At 40.5% G+C, this 16,387-nt stretch overlaps 1 protein-coding gene across 2 annotated transcripts in view; it reads left to right on the forward strand.

Moving 5' to 3' along the window:
* ttc21b (tetratricopeptide repeat domain 21B) overlaps positions 1-16,387 on the forward strand; it is a 110,852-nt gene that overhangs the window by 45,738 nt on the left and 48,727 nt on the right. For both annotated transcript variants that reach the window (XM_043693904.2, XM_087989109.1), the window contains 5 exons: positions 729-967; positions 4,207-4,279; positions 4,766-4,876; positions 12,647-12,785; positions 13,319-13,425. In XM_043693904.2, coding sequence (XP_043549839.1) covers positions 729-967; positions 4,207-4,279; positions 4,766-4,876; positions 12,647-12,785; positions 13,319-13,425 — 669 coding nt within the window. The remainder of the gene's footprint in view (positions 1-728; positions 968-4,206; positions 4,280-4,765; positions 4,877-12,646; positions 12,786-13,318; positions 13,426-16,387) is intronic.

The raw sequence follows: 16,387 nt of genomic DNA on the forward strand, positions 1-16,387 counted from the left end.
TTCATCATTTGCTCGCAGTCTAGTTTCCTTATGCAGTCTGATTCACATTGGTTCCCAATCAAGCATTGTCTAAATATTAAAATTCTTAACTCTCCATGTTCTGCCCGCAATCTCTTTCAGCTCTGCAGTCCTCTAGATATCTGTATTCATGTAATTCTATGCTCTCTTTAAAGCCCCAGTTTTAACTGCTCCACCACTAGTCGCTGTAGCCAACCATAAGCTTTTGTATTGCCTTCCCACAGCTCTCTGCCTCCATCTCACTTTCCTCCTTTAAAAGGTCCTTTTAGAACGTGCCATTTTGATTGTGCTTTTGGTCATCTCACTTAACATCTTATGTGGATTGGTGCCATATTTAGTTTTCTCACGCTCCTGTGAAATGCCTTCAGGTGTTTTATGATTAATTGTTGTTGGAGGAAATACATTTCAACATAGAAAATTGATTCATGAATGTATGTCTTATCATGAAAGCATTATTTAAATTTTTCATGTTTATAATTTCTAATATGGTAAACAAAACTTCAAGGGCGCTGGGAAATTAGCCTTTATTTCAACAGAAATATAATTAACTAGCTATTGAAAGCTTTACATTGACATAAAACTCTGCAAATCATGCTGCGATCCAGCATATTGTGCACGGCATGTAATTTACTTGCATCTGTTTCACTAATAAATTTTACATGTAGATGTTTTTTTTAAATAACAATAGAAAATCATTTGTTTATTTCCAGCATGAAGCTGCCAAAGTGATGCAAGATGCCATCAATGAATTTTCGGGCACCACCGAAGAGTTGCGTGTTACAATTGCTAATGCAGACCTTGCTGTTGTACGTGGAGATATAGAGCTGGCTCTTGGTATGCTGAGGAATGTTACACCTGAGCAACCTTATTTTATTCAAGCGAAAGAGAAGATGGCTGCCATATACTTAAACCAGAGGAAAGATAAACAGTTATATGCAAGCTGCTACAGGTGAAAGAAGTTTCTTTTTCACAATGTGCAACATTTCTCTTGTTTGTTTGTAATACGTTGAAACTGGAAAATTGCTTCAATATTCTGTTTGAACTTCACTTTTAAGTAACAATGAGGGTAACATTAACTGAACAGCGACCAACTAGTTGTGTGACAGCCCCACTGCCGTTGCCCTTTGTGGCAGTTGGAAGTTTATAATAGAAGCTGGTAAAAGACAAGACAAATGGAATGTTGACCTTTTATTTAAAAATGAATGGAGTATAAAAGGAGGGTAGTTTTGCTCAAACCCAATAAAGTACCAGTCAGATCACACCTGAAATACTGTGTTTAGTTTTGGGCCCCTTATTTAACATAAGATGTACTAGTATTGGAGGCAGTCCAGCTAAGATTCACTATTCTGAAACCCGATATGAAGGGAATTTCGTATGAGGAGAGGTTGAGTAGGTTGGGCCTGTACTTGTTGATATTTGTAAGAATGAGAGGTGAGCTGAAAATGTGTTGCTGGAAAAGCGCAGCAGGTCAGGCAGCATCCAAGGAGTAGGAGAATTGATGTTTCAGGCATGAGCCCTTCTTCAGGAATGAGGAAAGTGTGCCAAGCAGGCTAAGATAAAAGGAAGGGAGGAGGGACTTGGGGGAGGGGTGTTGGAAATGCGATAGGTGGAAGGAGGTCAAGGTGAGGGTGAGAGGCCAGAGTGGGGGTGGGGGCGGAGAGGTCAGGAAGAAGATTGCAGGTTAGGAAGGTGGTACTGAGTTCGAAGGTTGGGACTGAGACAAGGTGGGGGGAGGGGAAATTAGGAAATTGGAGAAATCTGAATTCACCCCTTGTGGTTGGAGGGTTCCTAGGCGGAAGATGAGGCGCTCTTCCTCCAGCCGTCATGTTGCTATGGTCTGGTGATGGAGGAGTCCAAGGACCTGCATGTCCTTGATGGAGTGGGAGGGGGAGTTGAAGTGTTGAGCCACGGGGTGGTTGGGTTGGTTGGTCCGGGTGTCCCAGAGGTGTTCTCTGAAACGTTCCGCAAGTAGGTGGCCTGTCTCCCCAATATAGAGGAGGCCACATCGGGTGCAGCAGATGCAGTAAATGATGTGTGTGGAGGTGCAGGTGAATTTGTGGTGGATTTGGAAGGATCCCTTGGGGCCTTGGAGGGAAGTAAGGGGGGAGGTGTGGGCACAAGTTTTGCATTTCTTGCGGTTGCCGGGGAAGGTGCTGGGAGTGGAGGTTGGGTTGGTGGGGGGTGTGGATCTGACGAGAGAGTCACGAAGGGAGTGGTCTTTACGGAATGCTGATAGGGGAAGGGAGGGAAATATATCCCTGGTGGTGGGATCCGTTTGGAGGTGGTGGAAATGACGACGGATGATATGATGTATATGGAGGTTGGTGGGGTGGTAGGTGAGGACCAGTGGGGTTCTGTACTGGTGGCGATTGGAGGGGTGGGGCTCAAGGGCGGAGGAGCAGGAAGTGGAGGAGATATGGTGGAGAGCATCATCGATCACGTCTGGGGGGAAATTGCAGTCTTTGAAGAAGGAGGCCATCTGGGTTGTTCGGTATTGGAACTGGTCCTCCTGGGAGCAGATGCAGCAGAGACGAAGGAATTGGGAATATGGGATGGCGTTTTTACAGGATGGGAGGAGGTGTCGTCTAGGTAGCTGTGGGAGTCGGTCGGTTTATAGTAAATGTCCGTGTTGATTCGGTCGCCTGAGATAGAAATGGAGAGGTCTAGGAAGGGGAGGGAGGAGTTTGAGACGGTCCAGGTGAATTTGAGGTCGGGGTGGAAGGTGTTAGTAAAGTGGATGAACTGTTCAACCTCCTCGTGGGAGCATGAGGCAGCGCCGATACAGTCATCGATGTAGCGGAGGAAAAGGTGGGAGGTGGTGCCAGTGTAGCTGTGGAAGATGCACTGTTCCACATATCCTACGAAGAGGCAGGCATAGCTGGGGCCCATGCGGGTGCCCATGGCTACTCCTTTGGTTTGGAGGAAGTGGGAGGATTGGAAAGAGAAGTTGTTCAGAGTGAGGACCAGTTCACTCAGTCGAAGGAGGGTGTCAGTGGAAGGGTACTGGTTGGTACGGCAGGATAGGAAGAAGCGGAGGGCTTTGAGTCCTTTGTGATGGGGGATGGAGGTGTACAAGGACTGGATGTCCATGGTGAAGATAAGGCGTTGGGGACCGGGGAAGCGAATGAGAGGTGACCTTATTGACACATACAAGGCTTTTGGGGAACTTGACAGGGTAGATGTGAAAATGTTGTTTCCGCTTGTGAGAGAATGTAGAAGCAGAGAGCATAATCTCAGAATAAGGAGTCACATATTTAAGACTAAAGTGAGGAGAAATTTCTTCTCTTGAAGGGTAGTGAATCTGTGGAATTCTTTGTTGTAGAGATCTGTTGAGACTGAATTATTGATTATATTCAAGCCTGAGATTGACAAATTTTACATTAATAAAATGGAAGTGAGGATTAGCAGATTAGCCATGATCTCACTGAATGGTCAAGCAGACTCAATAGGCTGAATGGCCACCTTCTACTCATATGTCTTTTAGTCTTCTAGAAATTCTCCTTATTGAACAGGAAGATAACTTCAAGTCCATGAAACTACATGCTTAATAGCAAAAATCACCAAAGAACCTCACACCTTTTGCTATTGACACATGCATTAGCAAAGTCTGATAACAAGTCATTTTCAAAAGGGCAGAAAAAAAACACCATTGGATACCACTTTCCTTCACTCCCTTCAGAGAAAGGTGGTGCACTGTCCTTGCCAACTAATCTGACTGATAATCCTGGCCTATGAAAGGATCAGCAGAATTCACCTGCATTGTGTTCAACAGCTGTTTGCTCAGAAAGTTTACCCACCCATCTGTTTGCCCCACTATCTTGACCAGTTACTCTGCCCCTTCATTCCATATTATCCTCTCATCCTTTTCTGTTTCCCCACTCTATTTGTGTTTAATCACATTTCTGATGCACTTCTCTTTCCTATTTTCATTCCATTTCTCTCCCAGTCATTTCTTCTTTCCTTTTCTGTCTCTATTTGTAACTGGCTTCCTAGTTATTGCCTTTAATTTTGTATTGATCCAAGTCAAATGTCATGGGAACTTGTCTCATAAACTCATAAAAACTTCCTCATCTAAGGAGCACAATGCCATTTTCTTATCGTATCATTTATATGGTATATGGATGAAGGTACATTAGGATGAATCTGATAATACTATAATTTTAAGTATAATTTTATGTTTGTTCACAGAGACTTGGTTGACAAACTTCCTGGACCGCACACCTATCTTTTGTTAGGTGATGCCTACATGAACATTCAAGAGGTGAAAAATTTATTATTCTATGGTCAGTTGATGAGTAGAATTGTTATTTTCAGGAGGTCGGTCTGGGTATGTTCATTTGGTGTCAACGTTTCCATTTTAAACGCCTATGTCAGCAAAATAATAGAAACAGTCTATCTAAATTTGTCAAACAATGATTTCTCCCCCTCCAAATCCAACTCAAGATTAGGGGTGTTGTAGTGTATTTCTAGTGTAATCTCTACTGTACTTTTGTGCCATATATTGTTGTTGTACAGAGATATTTGCAATTCCACAAAATACTTGAGAGATTACATGCACCTGAAAGAGTTTATACAGAAGTTATGAAATCTATGTGGAATTTGAGGGGAGACTAATATATGTGCCAATGTATCTGAGTATATAATCTAGTGCAAGTGGAGTTTAATATAATTTAACACTTATAAATTTATATTTATTAATATAAATTGAAATGTTATGAAACTGATAGTGTTTTCTATTCCATTGCAGCCTGAAAAAGCCATTGATGTATATGAGCAAGCTCTAAAGAAAAATCCAAGGGATGGAACTTTGGCTAGCAAGATTGGAAAAGCACTTGTTAAAACACATAATTACAATAAGGTCAGTTCTAAGTCAGTTTTCTACTTTCAACCAAAAGCTGCCTTTGTGACACCACAAATGGAGGATTGTATGAAATTTTGGTTTACTTTCACAGAAGGAGTGCAACAAAAGTTTACTAAACCATATCCTGGAATGGAGAGCTTGGCCCTACATGGCAAGATTAAATAAACTGCCTCTTTATTCTCTGGAATTTTAAAAAAAAAAGAAAGGTGATCTCATTCAAACGTACTAAATTCCAACAGGATTTGAGATTGTACATCCCCTGAGTGGGATGAAGAGTAGCGATCTTGAACTAGTGACCACAGTCTCAAAATAGGGAACAGGCCGTTTAAGACTGAGATGAGAAGAAGGTTGGTCATTCAGAGGGTCTTAACTCTTTGGAATTCTTTGCAACAGAGAAGGTTCAGTCATTGAGTATATTCAACACTGAGATTGATACCTATCTGCATTTTTAAAACATGGAGAAATTAGCAATAATGCAGGAAATAGTGTTAAAGTGGAGGATCAAACATGATCTCACTGAATGAGGGAATGGGCTTGAATGCCTGATGCTTATTTCTATTCCTAGCTCTTATGTATTCCTATTTTAAACTGTGATATTTATAATTATTCAATTGTTCCTAATAAGCAATTAGTGTAAACTGTGTAGAATAATAAATTGTTTCCTCATCAAACTGCTAGTCATAGGAATACAAGACTTATGAGTAGGCCATTCAGACTTCAAGCTTGTTGTGTTAAGTTCATGACTAATTTAATGTAGTATTCAGTCTGATTTTCTGCTTGGCCATCATAACCCTTGGTTGTCAAAAATCTATCGAACTCAGCTTTGAACAAATCCAGTTTTCTGACAAACAGCATTCCACAGACTAACAGCTCTCTAAGAGCAAAAATATTCTACTTTATTCTGTCTTAAAAAGGAGACCTCTTATTCTTTTCTAGTCTCCACCACAAAAGGAAACATCTTTCTGGTAATTCACCCCAGCAAGACTAGTCAGCATCTTATATGTTTCAATAAAATCATCTCTCATTCTTCTGAACTCAATGTACTTAAACCCTTCATCCCAGGAGTAAGACCTGTGAATCTTCTATGAACTGCTTCTAACACAGTGGAATAATGGTTGAAATCTGCACACAATATTCCAGATGTTGTCTGACCAGGGCCCAAAGCAATTACACTCTAGTCTTATATTTCAGTCTCCTTGCAATAAATGCTAACATTCTGTTTACCTTCCTAATCACATGCTACCTCAACTCAGGTAGGGCTAGGAGCACTGCAGTATACCTCAGTGCACTTTGTTTTGGGTTGGGAAGAAAGTGATCATAGTTTTCAGCCTTGGTGAATCTGGGTTGCTCTTTCTATGCCGTGAAATTGGCTCCTGTCCTCAACATAGATTCAGAACTGGCTGCCTAAAACCTACTAAAGTGGACAGTCTTTACCTGGTGCTGTTTCTGGTATTGCTACAGCCATCCTAAGTTGGCAAGATACATCAAGACCAAAATGGGGAGAGAGCAGGTCCATGACTCTCATTTTCCTCAATTCAAGAAAGACCCTGGAACAAAGAGGCTCGTGTTGAGGGCAGCTTCTCATAAACTGTCCAGCATCTAGACTGTAAAAACAGTAAAATTATAAGTAACTATGGACCAGAAGTTAGTGCTGAGATTGGCATGTACGGAAGCTTGGTGCTAAAGGAAACACCAGAAAAAAATACTGATCCAGTTTATCTTGTATATCTGAAAAAGGAGGTCCAGTATGACCAATGCATACATTTCCAGATATTGCTTTTTCTTTTAAAGTTTCTTTCCTCTGGATTGTGAACATTTTCAACAATATCTACTTGAAAGAGTCAAAGTGATTATCAGGTCAGATCAAAAGCCATTTCAGATAATTTTATCTCAAGCTGCTACTGTCTGATGCAAAGCATCTGCAAATAATCTACTCTGTGCAGAGATACCATCTGGATGTAACACACAAACAAGGGAAATAGACATACATTGCTGACATGTTGTTGAAAGTACAGGACGTAAATTCTTCCAGATCCAATATGAGGTGATAGCTCTTACGCTATGGAAGTTTTCAAAACAGCAAGGATATTGAATTTATGAGGTAGGTGTCTTGCTCAAAACAAGAAAGCTCCTGAACAAAAAGCAACTTTCCAAGCTTTGCAAGAAGTAGTGATGAAAGAATAGCCTGAAAGCATCAAGGCTTTTGCTATAAGAGCATATTGGACAGCCCAAGATGGCAGCTTATACAAAGAAAATAGTCATTATTCTGAAGCAGTTGAAAAGAGAAATGCTAAAGTGCATCCTTGCAAACTACCAAAGAATTCAGTTGAATTTGAGGGAAGTAAAGAAACTGATGGGTCAGCTGAGCATGAGCAATGAAATCAAGGACCACATCAATTAGTGCAGTGCTTGTTATGAGTACCAAGGTAAGCAAATGAGATGTCCCATTCAGACCAGGGATGAAGACCATAAGACATAGGAGCAGAAATTAGGCCACTCAGCCCATCGAGTCTCCTCTGTCATTCAATCGTGGCTGATAGGTTTCTTAACCCTATTCTTCCCGTAACCCTTGCTCTGCTCGATACTCAAGAACCTATCTATCTGAGTCTTAAATACACTCAATGGCCTGGCCTCCACAGTCTTCTGTGGCAATTAATTCCACAGATTCACCACTCTCTGGCTGAAGCAGTTTCTACTTATCTCCATTCTAAAAGGTCTTCCCTTTACTCCAAGGCTATGCCTTTGGGTTCCAGTCTCTCCTATCAATGGAAACAGCTTCCCAACATCTATTCTGTCCAGGCCATTCAGTTTTCTGTATGTTTCAATTAGATCCCCCTCTCATCCTTCTAAACTCCATAGATATAGACCCAAAGTCCTCAAACATTTCTTTTATGTTAAGCTTTCCATTCCGAGAACCATTCTCATGAATCTGCTCTGAACATGCTCCAGGGCCAGTACATCCTTCCTGAAATATGGGGCCCAAAACTGTGCACAGTTCTGCAAATGTGGTCTGACCAGAGCCTTATAGAGCCTCAGAAGAACATCCCTGCTATTATACTCAGGTCCTCTTGAGATAAATGCCATCATTGCATTTGTCTTCCTAACTACTGACTCAACCTGCAAGTTTACCTTGAGCGAATTCTGGACTAGAACTCCCAAGTCTCTTTGCACTTCATACATCTGAATTTTCTCCCCATTTACATAATAGTCCATGCCCCTATTCTTCCTACCAAAGTGCATAACCTCACACTTTCTGGGAGTAGACCTCTTCACTGTCACATGAACTAATTACCTTGTCTCTGCAGACTGCTATACTAACTATCTAACTTCACTATCTGTAGGATTGTAGAATTCTTGAAAGCATTTGTAGCAATCTTGACATTATAATGAGTCTCAGTGGCCCTCAGTTCATGAGTGAAGAATTCATAAAGGATTGGGAAATTCAACATGACATGTCATCTCTACACTATCCCCAGTCAAATGGAAAGGCTGAGGCTGCATTGGAAGTTGCCAACAGAATCATTAAACTGTACAATCCAACATGGATGTATACAGGGCAATTCCTAAGGTGAACAAATACATCTACTAAAGGCAGGAAGCATAGTCCAGTACAAAGACTAATATCACTAATGTCAAACTAATTTGTCAGTTGCAAAAAAAGCTACTGAAGCCAGAACTAACAACATATGAGTGACAAAATCAATGTGAAATTGAAAAAAGGCTAATTTAGTTTTGACATCTCTGCCAAACCATTGCCAAAGTTAAGCATTGGAGAGCCAGTCAGAGTATAAGCCTTCATCACTTTCAACAAAGTAGACCCATGTGACAACTTGGTACCTTCATAGAGCAATTGTCAAATCAATCGCATACCATGAACATGAGAAACCAAATAAACCGCAATCACAGGCATGTAAGCACCACTGGAGCAGATCTTCCTCAACTGTAAGTAGCCAATCAAGAAGATGTGAACTCATTATCTATGCACACCATAGATCAACCAGAAGTTTATATCATCTCAGCAACAGAATTGGAACAACAACAGGTGCCGTGTAAACAGCAAATGACACAAATGGCCCTTCTGGGGAAGGACAACCACCCACAGGAATAGCCAGTGACAATGCACTTGGATTCCATTAAGCGCCTGATATGGTTTTAAAGACTTTGTGCAGTGGAAGTGCAGATACTGTTGAGACTAACAAACTGCTAATGTGTGAAATCAATTGTATGTTTAGTGTTTAGTGCATGATTTGGTAACTCAAAATGTAAATAGTAATGGATGCAAATTTTGAGGGTCTTAGATTTAGATTACTTAAATTACTTACAGTGTGGAAACAGGCCCTTCAGCCCAACAAGTCCACACCGACCCCCCAAAGCGCACCCACCCAGACTAATTTCCCTACATTTACCCCTGCACCTAACACTACGGGCATTTTAGCATGGCCAATTCACCTAACCTGCACATTTTTGGATTATGGGAGGAAACCAGAGCACCCGGAGGAAACCCACGCAGACACAGGGAGAATGTGCAAACTCCACACAGGCAGTTGCCTGAGGCGGGAATTGAACCCGGGTCTCTGGCGCTGTGAGGCAGCAGTGCTAACCACTGTGCCGCCCACGGTCATTTTGAATAAAAAGGGGAATGTTTGTTTTAAAAACAATGCTATACTAAAATGCCTTCTGCATTTCTGGAGTCATGTGACTTTTACCATGAGGTACTGACTGAGGGCATCCACCTTGCAACTAGCCTTCAATAAGACACAGATTATGCTACATGGTACTGCATTGATTGAGTAACAATCGCTTAGACTGGTTCCTATTACCAGAGTCATGCAACCATGAAAATTTGAAGATCATTAAATTCACAAGTCAGCGCCTTTGTGAACAATGGTGAGGAGGTGCCGCAAAACAACAGCAAAGGACTACTCCTTGATATCTAATATCTTTTATTTAATTAATGCATGTGGATGTTGGAGGGAAGATATAATTTAGTTAGTGTTTCTCTAATTATGCAATCCGTCATTTTTTTTCTCTTAATTCACACACAGCTACTCTGAAGTGTTTGGGGCACCTGTTATTTGTGGAAACCCTACCCCAACGTGACTTAGGTCTTCATTAATTATAAACCTGTTTACATGAACAGATTTATGATTTTATTGCATCTAGTGCATAGGCACGTTCCATGATCAACTTCTAACATTCAACTCAAGCACTCGAAATTTTACATGGAATGACTGCAGTTATTGAAAGAGGATACCAGATATGTTCGAACCAACCTGTTCACGTATTGCTCACTTCTGGAGTAGCTCGGACTTGAACTTGAGCCTATGGGGATGGTGGAAGATATTTTCTAATCAACATGTTCAGAGATATTATTAGATGTTTTGGGAGATGGTGGAACTTGAATTTGGGTCTCCTGGTACGGAGGTACAGACATGACCACAGTACTACACGAACCAAGGGAGTGTTGGAAGATATTTTCTAATTGTCTGTTTAGAGACATTATTAAACATTTCTGGGGCAGCTGGAACTTGAATCTCATTATTTAGATTAGATTAGATTACTTACAGTGTGGAAACAGGCCCTTCGGCCCAACAAGTCCATACCGACCCTCTGAACAGCAACCCACCCAGACCCATCCCCCTACATTTACCCCTTCACCTAACACTATGCGCAATTTAACATGGCCAATTCACCTAACCTGCACATTTTTGGACTGTGGGAGGAAACCGGGTGCCACCACTGTGCCACTGTGCCACCATGCCACCCAATCTAGACCTCCTTATCCAGCAATAGGAAAAATACCACTGTGGGTGTTGTTGGAATTATTTAGATAACATGCCCCCTGTTTCTACAATGAGGTGTTCATTGAGAACTGTTTTTAATTGTTTGTTTCAGTCAGGACTGAGTTGGTAACATACTTGACGATGTTATTAGGCTTAAAGTTAAGGTCCAGTGCTCAAGGAAAACAAAACTCAAAGATGAGACTCTGTTACAGTGCACCCGGATAAGCCCCAGCTATGCCTGCCTTTTTGTTGGCTATATCGAACAGTCCCTCTTCAGTACCTACACAGGCAATGTGCACCAACTCTTCTGCTTCTACATCAATGATTGCATTGATGCAGTATCCTGCACTCAGCTGAAGTGGAGCAGTTCATTGACTTTGCCCACAACTTTCACCCTGCCCTCAAATTCACTTGGTCCATCTCAGACACCTCCCTCCCCTTTCTTGACCACACTGTTTCCATCTCTGGCGACAGTCTCCAGACAGATGTTTATTACAAACCTACAGACTTCCATATCTACCTGGACTCACCTCCTCCCATCAAGGATACTGCAAGAACTCCATCCCATTCTCCCAATTCCTCCATCTCCACTGCATCTGCTCAGACGAGGAGACATGCTCACCTACTTTTAACAACATGTGTTTCCTCCCCCCATAATCCAGACAGCACTCCGCTGCACCACCTCCATTCCCCGTTCCACTGCTTTAACCCACCCCACCCCCACCACCACCACCAGCACAATAAAGATAGAGTCCCCTTGGTCCTTGCCTACCACCCCATCAATCTCCACATCCAACAAAACTTCCACCAACTCCAACTAGACCCCACTACCAAGAACATCTTCCCATCCCCACCCCTCTCCACCTTCTGTAAGGACCGTTCCCTTTGACAGTCCTTGGTTTGTGCTATTCTCCCCACCGACCCCACCCCCCCCGAACCCCCCAGGACCTTCCCCTGCAACTGGAAAAGATGTAAAACCTGCCGGTACTCCTCCTCTCCATCCTGGGCCTCAAATGGTCCTTTCAGGTGAGACAGAGGTTCACCTGCCTCTCTTCCAATCTAGTTTACTGCATTAGGTGCTCCCATTGTTCTACTCTACATCAGGGGGACCGAACATAAACTTAGAGAACGGTTCGCCGAGCATCTCAGTTAGGCCTGCAGGGGCCAACCAGACCTCCTAGTCACCACCCATTTCAATTCCCCCAACCACTCCCTTTCCGACATAATCATCCTTGGCCTCCTCCATTGCCGCAATGAACCATCTTGTAAATTGGAGGAACAACACTGTGTCTTCCGCCTGGGCAGCCTGTAGCCCAGGGGGCTCAACATTGAGTTCTTCAAATTCAAATAACCTCCCTCCCCATCCTCCAACTCCCTTCCACTGCTCCCTTCCATCCCTCCCTTCCACTGCTCCCTGCCACCAACTGGATTCATTCCTCCTACTAACCAACTAGATCATGCCCTCTACCTGTCTTCACCTATCCACACTTCACCCTGCCTCCGCCACCCCTTTATCTGCAGCTTCTCCCACACCCACACCCAGCCCTGAAGAAGGGTTACACCCAGGATGTCACCTTCTCCACCTCTTGATGCTGCCTGGCTTGCTGTAGTTCTTGCAGCCTCCTGCCTGTCTACTATTGTAAGAGGTGTCATTCTTCAGATGTGACTGTCCATCTGATTAATCTGTTTTCTTCAGTGATTTAATTGATTCTATGGCCCTTTTCCAAGAACTGGAATTATTACTGATGTCCTAGCTACTTTTGTTCCTGAATAAAGATCACAAGAACAGATCATCCGGTCATTATCACAACTGCTGTTTTCAGGAGCTTGCTGGACACAAATTAGTTGTGACATTTTTTGCATTACAATAGTGACTAGGCTTTAAGTACTTATTTGGCTATAAATGAATTTTTAGATGTCTGGTAGGCATGAAAAACAGTATATAAATGTAAATCTTTCCTTCATTCTCAATTTTTCTTCAAAGGCAATTAATTATTATGAAGCAGCATTGAATACTGGCCAACAGAATTTCCTTCGTTATGACTTGGCTGAACTCTTGCTTAAGCTTCGACAGTATGAGAAGGCAGAAAAGATCCTGCTGCAGTCATTAGAACACGATTATGGTATGAAGTTTTTATGTGGGAATTAGAATTTAGTAATAAAAAGAAATGATTTGAATATATTTAACTGTATAAGTAGTAAACAATGATGTAGCCAATCTGCAATTAAAAATACTTGCTACAGGAACTGCTCCATCTTTCAGTAAAGATGAAAATAATGCAGATTCTGTAACAAGAAGCTGTTTCACAACACTGATTTTATACCAAATTGGCTAGTTGAAAAGCCATCCCATAACTTAGATAAAGTGCTGGATTCACAAGCAGTTCTTCTGTTAGACAGTAATAACTAATATGTAATGAGTAACTTGTGTTCATGACATTCTTTTGATGATATGTTGCTGTATTGGAACAAAAATCAAAACTGTCAAGGAAGGTAGTTCCTTTGCAAACAGGCTAAGTAGGTGTTTAAAGGAAAATTCATGAAGGAATATGGGATAAACAACATTGAATAAAATTTAACACAAATTATCTCTGTTCATGCAATTTAAAAAGAATGGAAATGTTTTTACATATTTTAGACTTTCAATGTTTTACAGTAAGTGATCTTCAGGCTTTGATGGAAGATGCACGATATTTAATGCTTCTGGCGAAGATATATAGTAAGAAGGAGAAGAAAGATGATGCCATCCTTGCATTGCAGAGGGTGAATATTCTTTCCTTCTTGTTTTTATTTGTTTGAGTATTGGATGGTAAATTAAGCTTTCAAAAGTTTCACATTTTCTTTGTAAAAAAGAACCTGTAAATTCAGTCTGTGCATTAAAATTTTGCTATGCTTAATTTAGAATATACCACTAGAGTGCATAATCTCCTCACAATAAAAATAAATTATTTGTATGCAAAATATAAAACTTTTTTACATTGTAGTTGCTGTAGATATCATTGAATTGTACAGAGCAATTGAAGGTCCATTGATCCATTGTGCCCATTTTGTTTTTTGCTTTGAAGGTCATTGGTTAGGCCACTGTTGGAATATTGCATGCAGTTTTGGTCTCCTTCCTATCGGAAAGATGTTGTGAAACTTGAAAAGATTCAGAAAGGATTTACAATGATGTTGCCAGGGTTGGAGGATTTGAGCTATAGGGAGCGGTTGAATAGGCTGGGGCTGTTTTCCCTGGAGCGTCGGAGGCTGAGGGATCACCCCATATAGATGTTTATAAAATCATGAGGGGCATGGGGATAGGATAAATAGACAAAGTCTTTTCCCTGAGATGGGGGATTCCAGAACTGGAGGGCATAGGTTTAGGGTGAGAGGGAAAGATATAAAAGACCCCTAAGGGGAAACTTTTTCATGCAGTGGGTGGTACGTGTATGGAGTGAACTGCCAGAGGAAGTGGTGGAGGCTGGTACAATTGCAACTTTTAAAAGACATCTGGATGGGTGTATGAATAGGAATGGTTTGGAGGGAAATGGATCAAGTGCTGGCAGGTAGGACTAGATTGGTCTAGGATATCTGGTTGGCATTGGACCTAAAGTTCTGTTTCCATGCTGTACATCTCTGTGACTCTACAATCGCGACATTTGTCTCATACGCGTGTTCATTCCATGTACTTTACAAATATGCATTGAATTCACTTTTGAAAGTTTACTATTAAATCTACTTTCCCCAATCTTTCAGGCAGTGCAATCCAAATCACCATAAATTAATGTGGAAAATCTTTGTCTTTACCCACCCACTTTTCATTTGTAAATTATATTAAACTGTGTCTTCAGCCACTAGCCCTTCCTCCAGAAGGAGTAGTTTGTTTTTTGAAATTTTTAGTAAAATACATAATGATTTTAAATATCACAACACTGCTTAATGTCTGATGTTTAATAAGCATTTGACAGATGTTACTTGTGTATAACATAATCAGGGTAAGAGTGACAAAAGGGGATTCATGCAATCAAGCTTTGCACCCAAATCTAGGATTTATTCATGCAATTTTTATTTACTTGTGCTGTTTTAGTTGGCTGATATTTATTTATTCTCTGGTTATTCAGGAATCTTCATTTGTTTGATGCCTCTTTCAGCCAAGTCTGATTATGTGGTGCTTGATAGCATGTATTCATACCATAGCAGCTTGTAACCTTGGGCTTTAATCAAATAATCGATTTGTCATTTTCTGGTAGAAAAGCGGTTTTCTATATTCAGTGCTCTATCTTCTTGAGTTCAAAAGCATCTTTATATAATTGTCTTCTGCTATCTTTTGTACCCTATTTTTTTTCTTTGCTGTCTTCATTGTAGATTTTAAAAGTGGAAGCTATTGTTGAACTCTGTCCAGTGTTTCTGTTTCAAAATAAATCAGTGAGCATTAGGCATTACACTTCTGTTTTGTTTTGCTTACCCAAATTTTTTACCCTTCAGTCTTTGCCAGCAGTCTCCTGTCTGTGCTTTGTCTGAGACTTTGAACATATACTACGTTTACTGTATTTCCCCCCCATTCATCATACTTGTCACCTTCACAAAAGTCTCATTCATAATTATTAAATACAGTTTTTCTTTCTAGAATATGTACTCTCTTCTAATTATTTTCAGTTCTAGATTTTTATGAATTCATAGGCAAGGATGTTGATTTTATTTTTCCATTCCACAACTGTTAATTTGACAGGCCTGGATTCCCCTTGATTCTCTTTGTGAAAATGCTTATTACATTGGCCATGCTATGGTTCTCTGGCACACATCCATTGTACATAGAATCCTGAAATATAATTTCTGGGGCCTCCACTATTATTTTTCCAATTTCCTTCCAGGCCCTTGAAGATTCCAGTGCTTGTCTTCTCTTAGCTTAACTAATTTCAATGATACTTTATTTTGACATTTATTGAATTATTATGCTTTCATTTTTATTAATTTTACTATTTATCTCTATCATCGTTCTGTTTTACACAAATTGAAATAACGTTTATAAGTATTTCTACAAATTTTCAATTAGTTCAATTTTCAGTCCACCTTAGTAAAGTCCCCTTATTCTTAAAATTTGTAAACTAATCCGCTGAAAATAGTTACCCAACATGGGATCTAAATAAGTATTTCTTCTAGTCATTTATTTTTGGCTGGCATTCTTGGCTACTCTCATTCTTGGTTTTGGAATTATTTTTAGCTGTGCCTCTTTTTTGTTTATTTTGATTCTGTTATTTGTTATATTAATTAGTGTACATGAACCTTTATTTTGTTATGTAAATGTTCCTGCATCTAAAAAGTATTTCCCAAACAATTCTTAATATTAAGAATTAGACCATAATATGCAGGAGCAGAAGTAGACCATTCAGTCCTCGAGTCTATGTCATCCTCAGTATGTGTTTTCCCACCTATTTTTGTGTCATCTGCACATTTGGTGGTAGGACATTAACTTCTGTCATCCAAGTTATTAATATGTATTATAAATAAATGTGGCTCCAGCACTTATCTATTGTCACTTCATTACTTACATGTTGCTGTCTAAAAATGCTTCCTTTCTCCCAACTCTTTGTCTTCAGTTAATTGGCCAGTCCTATATCCATGTCTTATGTGCAGTCTCTCATTGAATGTATTTGGAAATCCAAATATATTATCTGTAGTGTTCCTCATATTATTACTTATTATTTCTTTTTATTACATTTGTTTGACAGTATGCTTGGTAGAAAGA

The sequence above is a fragment of the Chiloscyllium plagiosum genome, unplaced genomic scaffold (assembly GCF_037043375.1).
Source record: "Chiloscyllium plagiosum isolate Xiang-an unplaced genomic scaffold, Cpla_swu_hap1 HiC_scaffold_7, whole genome shotgun sequence".
Taxonomy (NCBI): domain Eukaryota; kingdom Metazoa; phylum Chordata; class Chondrichthyes; order Orectolobiformes; family Hemiscylliidae; genus Chiloscyllium; species Chiloscyllium plagiosum.